We start from the raw sequence: 16170 nt of genomic DNA, 5'->3' as shown, positions 1-16170 counted from the left end.
CAATTTTGGACCCTATAGCCAAGGAAAGATGCGCTGATTGGAGAGGATCTAGAGGAGGTTCACAAATCTCAAATAAAATTAATTAATAATGCAACACAAATTTGTGGATAGATACTTTTTCTAATAGGTCTATCCAGATTTTGAGTTAGAAGCTGGATTCTGGTGCAAATGTGGTGGTAAAAATCCAAAACAAAAGTGATTCTTCAAGTTTTGGAAATCCAGAGCAACACACACAAAATGCTGGAGGAACTCAGCAGGTCAGGTAGCATTTTTGGAAATGAATAAACAGTCAACGTTTTGGGAATTATTCATTTCCACCTGCTGAGTTCCTTCAGCATTATATGTGGTTTATCAATAAAGATACCTTCTTTTGTTCAGATGCCTCACAACATTAAAAACGGGAATCCTATTTAAGAATAGGATTAGTTGAACTATTAGTCATCAGACATCAAATATAGGAAGCACTTTTGTCATATCAACAATAATTTGCATCACTTTCAGTTCAGAATCTCAATTCAAAGTGCTCAATGGCAAGCTTTTCTTCTGAATTACCATTTGCAAGTACTGTTTTGTTTGTACATGGTCCTATAATTTCTTGTCATAATGTGGGCTCCACCACAGTCCTTGATAATTATATCAGACTATGCACGTCACAGTGATAAATTTTTATTCAGTCTCTCATAGACATTAGATTTAAGTGACACACATCCACACACACACAATTGGAATTCATACAGAAAAGTAAATTTCTGGAGAGCTAATTATTCTGACTTTCCAAAATGAAATTAATCATCTCTGTCCCGGTTACCCGACACCCTTTAGCAATCTATCCATCCAAACAATATAGAAACTCACAGTATTAAATGAGTATGTTGCTTATGGCAACATATATTCAAGGGCAACAGCTTGTAAAAATTCAATAAACTCTTAGTTTACTGTGGATACTACTTATACCCTCTATAATACCTGGTGGCAAGAAAAAGTGAGTGGAGTTAGAAATCAAGTACCTCTGCTTATTCCATGTTTATATTGATTAAGTAGCAGAAGCTTTACAACATTAAAACTGCAGTCTTATTACTGTAAATTTCTGCTTGGTACAGCAGTCCTATTTGTCAACATTATTTTCTGTTTTTCAATTTCTCTGATGCCATGTTATAGACACCTAATAAACGAATGAGCTAAGTACAAAAATTAAAAGGTAAAAGCACTTAAGTTATTCAAATTGCTAGCTTTACCCATTAATTCACCAAAGAGATGCTAGATTTTTGGCCCTTGCAACATGCAGTTATCATCATAAGTGAAGGTATGCAGGGAAGAAAAAAAATAATGACTTACCATAGAAAATAATTAATCAAATATGTTACCAAGTAGTGTAAAAGTTTATAACATGGAAACACAAGAGACAGCAGGTGCTGGAAATCTGGAAGAAGACACAAAGAGTTGGAGAAACTCAGCAGGCAAGGCAGCCCCTATGGAGGGAAAGGGACAGTGGACTTTTCACTTTGAGACCCTTCGTCAGGGCTCCAGTTTGAATGAAGAGGACACACCTTGTGCTTATGTACGGTATACTTTATGTACAGGATGGAAGGGTGACTCAAAAGCATGGTAAAACATATCTGGAGTTAAGAAAGATTATGGAGGAAGTACACAGTCTTTCTACTGGTAATGACAGGGCTGGGAGCTCAACATCTGGCCACAAAAGATGCTTATAACTGTCTCGCTTAGCTAGTGGTGAGGGTATGAATTTTATGGTAGGCCAAAACCCAAAAAAGCAAGAGATTTAACTTGCAAGACCAAGGGGTTCAAAGTTATGTGAGAAGATAATCCTTTAACAGAACTGTGCCTACATACCGACCGAATTTTATTTATTTTTTTATATATATATAATTCTAGTTCAATTAGTTTTTATGTAGCAACTTAGCAGGCCACTCAAAGTAAACAAGAGCTGCAAAAAGCAGCATAAAAATCATCAACATATGGGCCACATTCTGAGAAAACTACTGTTTACAATAAGCCTCTTGTGTTTGATCAATGATTTCATAGGCTCCCGCTCATTGTCTGAAACTATTTTCTAATAAAGCTATTCCTCTTCACATTTAACAGAGTAAAAGAGTGAGATGGAAAACCAGCACTCCTCTAATCCTACTCATTTCCTAAAGCAGAGCTCAACTAAAATTACTCCCTAGGTACAGCAAATCCATTTTACAAAATGTTGCAGCATCATTTTCAGATGTAACACTTGAGTGAAAATTAAAAGTATTCATATGTATTCTAAGGATAAACTCCACCATAGATGGTCCCATGCCCGGCTGTGGAAGGAGAAGGGATGGACATGGGGCAAGAAACCCCATCCTGTAAAAACCCAGAGCGACAGAAACGACAACAGAATCTCCAAAGACCTCATTCCTGGGAGAGGAAGGATCTTCACCTGGAAGACATAGATGGATTATAGGTGGGGTCAACTTAAAAGACACATCCCAGGCCAGAGGACTCTGATGAGCAGCCATTGGTGCCCTATGCACAAGTAGGGATGGTGGGTTTAAATAAAAGTAATTATTCTGAGGATAAAATGTAAATCACTCAAAAAATAGTATGTATAGTAACTTGCTATTTACTGTTGTTTACAACATAATAGTGTGAAGTAAGAGGATTAGGTAGATGCGTGCATTACAGGTAGACCAAACAAGCTGTTGTACTCGTATTACAAAATCCTTTATTTTGATAAACACCATTTTATATTTCAAGTTAAATGTGCATCTATTCAACAGAAGGAAATACAGAAAATTGCAGTGGTTAATCAGGGCAGAAATTAACAGACAAATTAACCGGGATTCCTTTTGTTTATTTGGGACACAATGCCACTTAATTGGGACAGGAAACTTGCAAAAGTTACTAGCTAGAGCCAATAGTGTACACTTGTGTTATCATTAAACACTACACCGTGCTTAGAATGAACGGTTTTAAATAGCATCAGTTACATGTGTTTGTGTTCAAAAAGCACTGATATTTGCCACTGATAGTTGGCAAGAAATAACCAGTAAGGCAATTAGAGACTGTTTTGCTCATTGTGGTTTCAAGAATTCAGGCTTGGAGATGCCAGAAATGGCCAAAGTCAAAATGAAACTATTTCACTACTTCAACAAGTTAAATACTACGAGGAATTTGAAGGTATTGACAGTCAACTTGAATGTTACAATGAGACTGAAGATTTGGAGGATGCAATCATCTAAAGCTTTGTATGAAGGTAGTCCATTATCACTAGGCGTCTCCGCTGATTTTGTTCATTTACAGTCAATCAAAAGAACATGTCAGCATACACACTGGATGATCTTCTGCCATCGATAATTATTAAGAAACAATAGTTTTATAGTATTGTAGTGGTATTGTTAGCATCTTAATTTGTTCTCTATTTCATTTAAATACATAATTTATTCCTCAGCTAAATGGCAGTTTTTCTTTTTTCTATGTTCTTAACTATTTCCATGAAACTTCAGCTAATTGGGGCAGTTCAATTAATTGGACCAAAGTAAACTGGTCCTGATGTGTCCCAATTAACTGAAATCCACTGTACATACAGTAGCTATTGAAAAATAGAGGCTTAAGACTAGTTTTGGATTTCTGCAAATGGAGTTGGTGATCTGGTTGAAATTAATGTAATCCTCAATGCTGAGAAGTAAAAGCAGATTCTCATCCATCATGCAGTACCCATCAGAGAGGCGTCTGACCAGTCCCAACTTCATTCTGCAGCAGGACAATGACCACAAACACACGGCCAAGGTCATAAAGAACTATCTTCAATGAAAAGAAGAAGGAGGAGTTCTGAAACAGATGGTATGGCCTCCACAGAGCCCTGTTCTTATCATCGACGTTGCCTGAGATTACCTGGAGAGACAGAAGCAAGCAAGACAGCCAAAGCCTGCAGAAGAACTGTGACAAGCTCTCCAAGACGTTTGGAGCAATCTACCAGCCAATTTTCTTATAAAACTGCACGACAATGTATCCAAGAGAATTGATGCAGTTTTAAAAGCAAAGGGTGGTCAAACCAAATATTGATTTTATTTAGTTTTTTTTTCCTGTCTACTGCTCTTTATAGTATTTTTTTGATATTTAGAAACATGTTAATTTCATTATTTTTGAAAGCATCTTGGGTATACAGATTTTTTTTACTTGTGCCTAAGACTTTTGCACAGTATTTACATTTGCACATAATGAGCTGAATAACCATCAGTGATATATCATTTTGCTTCTAAATCAGTATTAATTTGAGCTCCATATCCTATAATGATTATATAATAATTATATATGCTATAATGGTAGACTTTTGAAGTACATTGGAGGAACATTAAACATTTTATGTACTATTCAAAAGGATGGTAATGTGCCTCACAACTGAGGTCAATATTGCTGCCCATGTGTTAAAACAACATTACCAAACTAGCTTCTGTTGTATGCACAATCACTGCCATGTTTTCTCTCATATATTACTACACCTCAAAATAACTCATTGCAAGTTGTTTCATAGTCTTCATGGAAGACATGATAAAGTGTATATAAATGCAAGTTTTCCTTTCCATGTCTTCCTCAGCTTTCAGCTGTGTGCTGACAGTTTCATCTACCATCTCAACTAATACAAGTCTCACAAATAGCAACTATCACAGCCAGTTCTATTTACATTTGTAAATATATCTTGTTAGATCATTAAAATAGATGCCCATATTTATAATGACATGAGTCATTAAAATTGAATATTAATATCTCTGAAAGAGGAACTGCTCAACTGAAAGATAGCTTATGAGCCACAGATTCACGAATTTATCACTCAAGTAAATACTTTCTAAGAAGCAGTTTAAAGCTTTCTTTTTATGCCCATTTTATAAATCCAAGAAGAACTACTGTCACAATTTCTAATATTGGAGATCAGCCAAGCTTTTGCATTGCACAAATTACACCCAGAGGTGTGCAACAGAAGGATGTGTGAAATACGTTGCACATCTCCTATGTATTCCAAGCAATTTCTGTTTCATTAATGAATCATGTCAATCAATGAGCAAGGCAGGCACAATTAAGGATAGGAATTAGAGATAACAAGGAGCAAGCTCAGCCCGTGTACGGAAGGAAACAGATCCCATGACCAAAAGTGAGACAGTTCTGCAATGAAATCTGAATTATTTATCTGGTAAAACCCAGTGAATAGAAGCAAGATACATAATACAAAATATGCAATCTCCAAGCAATGACTAATAAGAAATCTCTATCAATATCATCCATTCTGCCATGTAAACTTAAGTTATTACTTCTGATGCTAGACCAGTAATGAAGTATAAACTCACCAGTCACATGCAATAAAGCTTTGTCTAACTAATCATGCTTAGATCTTAATAAAAAAAAATAGTAGTTGGCATGCTTCAGAATCAATGCTTTCGGGCAAGTCTGGCTGTTTTGGATGTGAGACATTGAACACCAAAGAATGCTGCATTTACAAAGTGACATTAAACTTACAAAGGAATGCTGATTTATATTCTGGAAAAATGACATTAAACAGCTGAACCTAGATTGGTTCGGCCATTTTAAAAATAGCTTAATTCATTTTGCTATCTTTCATGACAAGATAAACAAAAACTAATTTATAAGTCATATGGCGGTATAAACCAAAAGAAAACAAGGCTTAGGAGATTAGATGAACTTTAGGCATTATAAAATATTAAAACTTTTCAACCAAATATAGACCCATAATAAACAGACATGTTCATTAGCTAATTAATTTAGAAAATACTGATATTCAGCGGTACTAGGATAGAAATAATTATGAAAAGAACTGAATCATTAACAAAAGAAAATATGGGCTTGACAATTTTCTAAATCCTTAACCGTTTCCATGTGCTGTTTCTATGAAGCATGCACCAGTTTTGTTTTTGTTTGTCACTTTAAGCTATTTATTATACTTACAATAGAATGACTGCTTTAATCTGCATTGTGTAGAATCCAAACACCCTGTTATAGTCCTGATTAACTGCTTTTCAATGCAGCTTATTAAAAACCATCATAAAATGCAAGTTCATCTTAAAGGATTTTCCTTTTAATCAATATAATGCTTCAGCAATGAACAATTAATTGCTTATTAAAAATATATGCATTAACTCTTCTTTGCAATCAGTCAGCTTTGCATTGGGTGCTGATAACGTGCTCCAGTATCGCCATAACCACATAAACAGCACAAATTTAGAGGACGGGTACTGTATGTCAAGACATCACTATGAAGTTAACCTACTCAGATCCTGCAAGGAATGAGATAAAAGGCCTAATTATATTGCAGCTGAATGTAACTACATTTGGGGAAAATTTGGGGATTTAGTGCAAAGCAGTTTTTAAAAATGTATTTTATATTTTCCAAATTTTTTTAATCACTTATTGTTTCTGGATTATAGAGCTTTGCCCAAATGATCAAGAACACCAATCATTTTCATCTCTCTTACAATGTCATTTCTCACTATCCAGTGGTCTATTATAGTAAAGTGGTTCTTCTTCACTCCAATCCAACAAATGAGATTGGAAATATTGTGCAAAAAGTTTACTTTCCCTGCTTCATTTTAGAGCTACAAAGAGTAAATTAGTGATATTTTATAGAACAGTAGAGTCTAGTAGAGTACAGGTCCTTTACCAATTGTGCCTACCATAATGCTGATTTAAACTACACATCGGCCAGTACATGGTCTATATCCCTCCATTCCCTGTTTGTTCATGTGCCTGTCCCAACGTCTCTAAAATGTTGCATTCACAATATATCGATGGTAACAAACTCAACAGTGCTCCTGACATCTATGAAAGAATTGAACACAAAAATAATGTCACAAAATGTAATTTTACTACTTCTTTAACATAGTAAAAAATCCCAAGGCATTGTCAGATCAATTTTAACCAAATTATTTACTGAGATTAGAAGAATGACCATGAGTAGTTTGGAGATTTACAAAGGAAGTTCTATAATTTAGGACCTAGGTAGCTGAAGATAGTCACTGATAGTTGGACACATCAAAAGTCCTGAAAATATTAAGTGACAATAAAGAGAAGTGCAGAAGTCTAAGGGTTGCAGGTCTGGGAAGGTTTTAGAAGTGAGAAGGGCCGTGGAGGAATTGAAATGTAAGGTAGAAACATGAAAATCACATAGTTGCTTGTCCCAGGGAACAATTTAGGTCAATGAGTGCAGGAGTATGCAGAAACTGGTGTGAATTAGAATAACTTTGGACTATGTCAAGTGGAAAACTGACTAAAACAACACTGGAATAATTAAATCTGGTGTATTGAGGGCACAGCTGAGGTTCTAAGATGTTTTTATGATATCAAAAGATACCTGCAATTTCCTGAGATGGCAGCAGATTGCTGAGTGACCCCATTTGTTCGGGGGTTGCACCTCCCTCCAGGATTCGCACTCTTTCTCTGAGTTGCTCACATTCTTCCTTCAGACTCTTTAGCTCTGTTATACGGTGCTCTTTTGCCAAACTCATAGGATTCATACTCAAGTGAAGCACCTTTGTTTTGCTGGGATCGTAGTCACCCTGAAATGCAAGAAATTCCTTTATTAGCTTTATGAGCAAGCTGGTTCTAATGCCACAGTATAACACATTACCTTTCAAATGTGCATTAGGTATCAAAGTATTGCTATCTAAAAAAAACACAAAACAACATACTTATTACAGGGGAAATAGATTCAACTATTAACAAATGTGATTTATTTATAGTTCTTATAGTTGCTAAAGTAATACGATTACTTTCCAATTTAGATTGTGCATTGATACATAATCTATTTACTTGGTAACCCTTATTGTTAAGTAGACATATTATATTTATATGTCAATAAATGAAGAACAAATTCTATTTTTTGTTAGAATAATTCATGATATGGACCAGCATTTATTGTTAACTGTAAATTTACTATTCTACAGGTGTTTGTTAAAGGATTGTACAAGTCATCTGCTCAAACTGTATATCACAGTTAATCCAAAGGAAATGTAATTTAACTTGAAAAGCCTGAAGTTGGTGTCAGTGATTCAACATAAGCTATGTTTCACTTTTTCCATTACAACCAAAGGAAATCACTAGAATAGTTCTGAGTTTAAAATGCACTAAAAAATCTTAAACTTACTTACATAAGGATTAAATGAATTTTGTGGAAATGCACTTTTTTTGTTGTAACAAAGTGTTATATTTTGACTGTAACAAAATAGAATCGATATTGTACCTGAGTAACTTGCTAATAGTGTTCGTGCAATATTATGGAGGCAGAGCAAAGATGGCACTAAATGGCGACTCCTTTGCTTGCACCTTCGGATCAGCTCTATTTCCATCTTTAGTATCTTTATTTTTCCCTTTCAGGGTTCTTTTGAAGACCCTGATCTGGAGTTAAACGCTGACTTCGGTTCTTTGCAGGAATGGGACCCACTGTCGGGGTTTCATAACTGGCTGTTGTTCAGCCAGCTAAGGGCTCCGCCTAAGAGTCTGGCTTGGATTTGGAAGCCTAAGATCTCCGGGCTCTGGAGATGAGCGGATCAAGAGTCGGTGTAACGGCAGGAGTGTGTGCCTGGAAACCCGAGATCTTTAAGATCTTCAGACACAGAGCTCAAAAAGTGCAACGTACTGGACTTTTAACATCATAAACCAGTGAGTTATTTGTTATGTCTCCCTGCTCGCTGGGAGAACAGAGAACGGAGACATCTCCTTCTCCCTTATTAGGGAGCCTGTGCTATGTCATATACCAGGTGAAATGCAAAGTCTTTGGGGTAACTGCAAGTCTGTGTATTTGTTATTGCTTTGCTCATGCCTGAGTGCTCAGTGGCGGGTGCAGATGCTTTTTTTTGCCGGTGGGGAGAGGGGGGAGGGGGGATTATTGCTTGCTACTGCTTACACGCGGGGGGGTACTTTGGGGTTCTAACATTTAACTGTAATTCATTCTTTGGGATACTTCTCTGTTTTCGTGGATGTTTGTGAAGAAAAAGCATTTCAGGATGTATATTATATGCATTTCGCTAACATTAAATTGGACCTTTGAACCTTTGAATGGAATCTGAGTTCTTGATAAACTGCAGAAAGACAACCAGATTCAGTTAATGGAAGAATCCCAAGTACACTGATTAAGCAGACAAATAGACTGCACCCTGTCCTTGAACTGAGCCAACACTTGTGTATAAAGGAGTAACTATGCTATGTTTTTGACACTACCACCAGCTCTTGTGCAGTGCTAGTCTTCCCTTGCTCCAAGTAAAATAAACATGATTACGAGAGGGGCAGAATCCAGCAAATACTGGATTCTGCCCCTCTCCCATCTTATACACTGCGATTTATGCTGATAGTCTATTGAGTGGATCAGTTTTTCTCTCTGTGATTCCAACATATTAGGCATGCTGACAGCAAGAGTGTTGGGGACACCTAAGATCCGACGCACCAGAAACTAAGCTCATAAATTTAATCCCTACAGAACGCTGTGGTGAACAAAATAAAATGAAAATACAGTAAGTAGGGTGAGGAAGAGAGACTTTAAATTGGTAATAATGAGGCAAAGGGAGTCCTTCCCTGTCCTAAATAAAGGGACACCAGCATAGTGTATGTTTAATAATTATGGGAAGTGATTAGTGGAAGAATTACAGATACATAGAACACAGAAACCTACAGCACATTATAGGCCCTTCGGCCCACAATATTGTGCCGACCATGTAACCTACTCTAGAAACTGCATATCGACCTTAGACAGCAGGAGAATTAAGGGCATGGTAGAAGAACTGCCTGACCTAGAAGCAGTTTGGAAAAAGCTATTCAGAAACTTAAAACTATTGTTTTGTGTCACAAACCTGGTATTATGGATTTAGAAACCTTAATGAGGGTATGCTTAGACCCCAAATTGAATTTCATGAGGTTAAATTTCAGGGCTTTCAAGAAGACTGGATTAGTGCCAGGCCAGGACCTGCCACCATGCCAAATGAAGATTTTTATAAAAATATGTACAATGCATTACATGCTGCTTTTCCTAAAAAGGCCAATTGGTCAAAGAATATGGAGACACAATAAGGTAGAGGCGAGTTTGTAGAAGAATATACACAGAAGATAGCACAGAAAACGGAGCAGGCTACAGGGCCTACAACTACTATTTCTGGAAATGGACTTCAACCCAAATTACATTCTGTTCTTCCCAAACAGAGGACAGCCTATTATCATCCTGAAATCAGACCCAGTAGAAGTTAGCATAGGAGACCAGGATCCTGTGTCTGTAAACTTGTGGAAGAGATTTATTGTGTAAAATACGAGCTACTATTACCTGCACTCCCGAGGGACTTAGTGTGTGTACACCAGAGAGCCATTGTGTACGAGACTACTTCAGTAGTAGTCAACCTGTTTTGTAAACGTGGCAGTTATTCACAACCCACTTATCAAGGAGCTTGGAACATTTTTATGAGAGTGTCTTGAAAGCCTCCAGAGATTGCTCTAGATTCTGTTTAGATCTACAACTCAGTAAGTGACACTGTTTTCTTCACTGTATTGCTTATTATAATTCGGCTGGAAATGACCATTTTATTCATCAGTACGTATTGAGTAAGAAAATTGTTCTATACACTTCTGAAATATACGTGGGTGATTCTGGGATTGCGGTGGCAGCACAACTTCCCCACGAGGTTCATTGGAGACACCAGAACAACAGAACAAAGAACCCCACCTGACCCGAGCAGTTTCCAGACATACGGTCACAAAGGACCTTAGACCAAAGGTCAAAGGTCTGCGAGGACTGCCACAACTGAAGGTCCTGGAAATGACAGGATGAAATCTGTAGCGACAGGAGGGAGGTAAGGGCTTTCTTCTGTCACTCCCTGGTACATTAGGAGCAGAGTCATCCTTTGAACAAGAGGTTGTAGGAAGGTTGTTCAGTGCTGATTTGGAACCTTTGCTCTGTGAAGTCCCACCACAACTTTGGGCCCTCCAGCCAGAAATGGGTCAGTTGCATAAAGTGACCATCAACCTAAATGTGGGTTACTAAGTGGCAAGTAGCACTCATGCCATAAAAGTGCCCCTACAATAACACAAGATTTAATCATCTTGCCTTGATATCACCTCACTACTAATATCCTGGGGACCACCACAGAACAGAAACTCAACCAAACTAGTCTCATTAGTTTCTTTTTTTTTTAATTTTTTATTTTTATTTGGATAAGGAATTCACAAGTATCATGAACTTTTTTTCACATGTATAACCTTTTCCATTTTTTTATATATGTATAAAACTATAATTATTTATACAATCCTAAGTACACATTAAGATGATATAAAAAGAAATTAGACACTTAAATAGATAATTATGTGCAGTTGAAATTCTACTCTATTAGGCTAAATAATGATATTAGTTGTTAAGAAAAACACTAATAATAGTGGATTAATAATAATTTCCATATATCTCTTCTGGACCATTTCTTCTGGTCCAAAATGTTGTATGTAAGCCTATGTAACTACCATTGTAGGTGTTTATATCCTAACTTGTTCATGTTTGCTCCTACCCCCAATCATAATTATCCAATCCCTATGTACTTATTTACTTAATTTTATCATTTTTTATCCCTTTCCAAATCTTTTCCTTTACTTGTGTTAATTCTCCATTTTCCAAAAAAAAAGAAAAGAAAACAAAAACAGTAAACATTTAGACCAGGGGTGCTTACGTTAGCAATATTACTGTTTTGATGAGAAAAGTAATATAAATCATTAGGAGAGTCATCTAAAGTCTGCTCACTTTGGGGTTATATATTCAATCCATTTATTCCAAATTTGATAAAATTTTTCTTTTTGAATTCTCAGAGAGTAAGTCATCTTTTCCATTTTAAGTATATCCAAGATAGTTTCGTGTCAATCTTCTAATGTAGGTGGTATTGGATTTAGCCACTTTCTAGTGATTGAATTCTTACTTGCTGCTAAAAGGGCCTGCAGCAACTTTATATCTTCCTTCTGTTCAAGAAACAATACATGCCCCAAATAGAGCGTCTCAAAGTTCAGAGGTATCTGGGTCTTAAATACCTTAACTAATGTTCTATGAATACCTTTCCAGTATAAACTTAATTTAGGGCAATCCCAGAAAATATGGAAATGATTTGCCTCCTTGGAGCCGCACCTTCTCCAACACGTCACGTTTGTGTCTTTATATTTTTCCTGATATGGGGTCTTGAAGTATCTTATAATATTTTTCCAACAATGTTCTCTCCAAGTCAAAGAGTTAGTCGAAGACCACTGAAGCTGAATATTTCCCCCAAGCCTCCTCTGAAAGTACCAACCCCGCTTCTTTCTCCCACTTCTCTTTAATATACAATGTGTTTACATTTTTAGCATGGGAGAGTGCATTATATAATCGAGAAACTGATTGACTTGGTATTGAACTGTAAGCCGAATTCAGAATCTTGAAAAATTCTAATTCTACTGTTGATAAGTCTGTATATCTACAACTCTGATTAACAGAGTGTCGTACTTGAAGGTACCTAAAACAATCATTGTGTTCTAGGCCATGTTTGTCCTGCAGGAATTGGAAACTTTGTAATACTCTTTTATGAATAAATGAGAGGTAGGTTGTAAGACCTTCCTTTATCCATAGTTTAAATCTTTTATCTCCTCTGTTGGGAAGGAATTCGGTATCATATGTACACCATCTGAAAAGTTTTAACATGTTATTGATTCCACATGAATTAACCACCTTCTGCCATACTTTTAATGTAAGATTTATCCAGCTGTTTTTAGACTTTTCCAATTGGGCCATCAATCGTTTGTCAGCTATTGAGGCCTGTAGAGGAAAACTGTCAACCAATCCAAATTCTATTTCCTTCCATCTAGCCTTATATTCCCTATTACACCAATATAACAGAGTGGTTATCTGTGAAGCATAAAAATAATTTCTCAAGCAAGGAAGTACCATACCTCCTCCTTCCTTCCCTAACTGTAAGGTGTTATATCGAATTCTAGGTTTCTTTCCTTGCCAGATAAAGCGGGAAATCCATTTGTCCCATTCCCTGAATTGATTATCATCCACCTTCACAGGTAAAGTCCGGAAAAGATAGAGTAACCGAGGGAGAATATTCATTTTTATGGTATTTATCCTTGAATTTAAACTTAAAAAGGGGATAAGATTCCATCTATGTATATCTGCTTTTATCTCTGAAATTAATGGCCCATAATTTACCTGTGACAGCATTGAAAGATCCTTCGGCAGGGTTATTCCTAAATATTTTAATGATTTAGCTTCCCACTTAGGATCATATGTATCCTGCAGTTTTTTGGATGGTGTATAATTTAGGGACATAACCTGCATTTTCTTTACGTTTACTTTACAACCTGATATTTTCCCAAAGTCATCCAACAGTGTAAACAATCCTATAAATGTCTTTTCTGGTTCACTCAGATAGACTAAAACATCATCTGTGAATAACGCCACTTTCTGTTCAATCCCTGCCACCTTGATACCTTTTTAAAATTTCACTCTGTCTTATTAGTTGGGCAAGCGGTTCAATGTATAGCGCAAAAAGGAGAGGAGAAATTGGGCATCCCTGTCTAGTGCCTCTCTCTAAAATAAAGGAGTAGTCAGAGAGGTTCCCATTTATCTTAATTCGAGCTGTAGGGCTGTCATATAAAGTCTGGATTACTTTAATAAACTTTTCTTGAAAGCCAAATCTTCCTAACACTCTGTATAGGAATGCCTAACTAACTGAATCAAAAGTTTTCTCAGCGTCTAATCCCACTACCATTGTCACTGTCCCATTCTTAGTAACCTGTTCTAGTATGTGTAGAGTTCTCCTTATGTTGTTCTGTGTTTGTCTTTGTTGAATAAATCCAGTCTGGTCTAAGTGGATTAGGCCAGGTAAAAGCTTTTCCAATCTACGCGCTAATATAGATGTAAATAATTTGTAATCTAAATTAAGAACACTAACTGGCTGATAATTACCACATTCTAGTTTATCTTTACCCTCTTTAGGAATAACTGAAATAATCACTTCTCTCCAGGAAGGTGGAGTTTCTCCTCTCTGCAAGATCTAATTAACGGTGTTAAGTAGTAATGGGGCTAATTGTGACTTCAGCGATTTGTACCCTCTGAGGTAAACCCATCAGAAGCTGGAGACTTTCCAGCCTTTAATCTAGAGATGGCCACATTCAGTTCTTTGACAGTTACTGGTTCTAACAGGCATTCATTTTGTAAATCTGTAAGCTTGGGTAGATCTAAAGAATTCAATAAAGTGTCTATATAGGGCTCATTGGAAGCCCGGGGTTGGGAGTACAGCTCTCAATAATATGTTTCAAAACTCTCTTGAATTTTCCCTATTGTACTCTTCAGAAGCTTTGTCTTTGGATTCTTTATTTTATGAATTGTATTGTCTGCTTGTTGTTTTCGTAAATTATATGCTAATAATCTAGCTGATTTACCTCCTACTTCATAATTCTTTTGTCTTAGGTAAAGAAAATTTCTTTGAGTTTCCAATGTATAAATATCATCAATTTCCCTTTGCAATTTCTTAATTTCCTGTTTTAAATTAGAATTACTTTTGTTGCTATCTACAACTTGAAGTTGTTTTAATTTTCCTTGAAGGTCTGCTAATCCTTGTGCGTTGATTTTTTTCATGTGAGTGGTAATGGAAATAATTTTTCCTCTCAGTACAGCTTTCAATGTATCCTGTAAGATAACTGGTGATGTTTCTCCCGTGTCATTAAGGTCTAGGTATTCTTTGATTTCTCCCCTTAATCTCTCCATTACTTTTGGGTTATTGAGTATATGTGAATTTAACCTCCATAGTGTTTTCCTCATTTTCCTTTCCAGGATTAGAGACATGGAGACTGGGCTATGATCCGACAGATCAATTGTTGCAATATTACTGTTTTTTATCCTGAGCCTATCTGTATTAAAGATAAAGAAATAGTCTATCCTTGAATAGGCTGAATGAGGGAAAGAGTAATGTGTATAATCTTTACTAGTGGGGTGTAATTCCCTCCACATCTGTAATTCCCAACTCCTCCATCAATAAATACATTTTCCGAGTCAGAGGTTTATTCTGAATAACTATTCTTGAAGAATCTAATGCAGGATTTAACCTAATATTAAAATCCCCTCCACAGATTACTACCCCTTGAGAACTGACCATTAGATCAAAAATGTGTCTATAGAACGACCATTCACAATCTGGTAGAGCATAAACATTCAGCAATGTTATTTCTGTACCTTCTATTCTTCCTGTAATTTTTACAAATCATCCATCTTTGTCTTTAGTCTCTGAGATATGTTCATAATTAAGAATACTTGATATTAAAGTAGCTACCCCTCTTTTGTGGCTCAATTTATATGATGAATAAAATACATGCTTAAAGCCCATTCTTTTTAATTTTCCATGTTCGGATTGGCTCATATGCGTTTCCTGGAGGAAAGCTATTTGTGCCCTCTCTTTTTTCAATTTAGACATAATCTTATTTCTTTTAATTGGATTCAAAACCCTATTAACATTATAGGAAATTATTTTTACCAGTTTAATTTGCATTTTTCTCTCGTAGAAAAAAACACTCTCCTTTTCTAACCAAACAGTAAGCAATCCCTTCTCAACAGTAAACCAAAACATATAACCACACCCTAGACATTTTTGAACATATAACATTTGAAAATTTTCCCCGACTTCCCACAGTGAGGCCTGAACACCGACCCGCCTCAGTTCAGAGGGATAACCTCTATCTTCGCCCTGTGACAGAGGGCCCTCCACAGTGTGAATAATCATAGAGAATTTTCTCCTATTTAAGTCTCGACCATATTGCTATCATTCAAGTTATTCCTTCTAGTTTATTTTCAGTTACCAGCTTTCATTTTACCTTTAAGTCCGATTTACTCTTTTCAGTCATTTCTCTTAATTAATCTGTACTCTCTGTACATTCGCGTCTGAATATTTGCAGCTTTTCCTTGTAGTTTGACACTCTGGTTCGTGTGGAGCGTCCTCGCCACACTGGCTGCCACGACTTCTGCCGAATCCTCTCTCGTAGCGACTCCGGTTGGGTGATAACTTTAATAGGTAGTCCCCGGTCTGCCAGGTCCGACGTTGCCTCCTCCGCTGTAGCGTAAGTTTTTGTCCCTTCGTCGTAAAAGACTCTCAGCTGAGCTGGATACAGGGTCTGGAATCTGATGTTGTTTTC

At 36.5% G+C, this 16170-nt stretch overlaps 1 protein-coding gene across 2 annotated transcripts in view; it reads right to left on the bottom strand.

The window, feature by feature from the left end:
• Positions 1–16170, bottom strand: part of mad1l1 (mitotic arrest deficient 1 like 1) — a 1178242-nt gene that overhangs the window by 516961 nt on the left and 645111 nt on the right. For both annotated transcript variants that reach the window (XM_063058642.1, XM_063058644.1), the window contains exon 16: positions 7349–7553. In XM_063058642.1, the coding sequence (XP_062914712.1) occupies positions 7349–7553 (205 nt within the window). The remainder of the gene's footprint in view (positions 1–7348; positions 7554–16170) is intronic.

The sequence above is a fragment of the Mobula hypostoma genome, chromosome 9, assembly GCF_963921235.1.
Source record: "Mobula hypostoma chromosome 9, sMobHyp1.1, whole genome shotgun sequence".
Taxonomy (NCBI): Eukaryota; Metazoa; Chordata; class Chondrichthyes; order Myliobatiformes; family Myliobatidae; genus Mobula; species Mobula hypostoma.
Note: the sequence above shows the minus strand (reverse complement) of the source record. Positions and strands in the feature narration are given on the sequence as shown.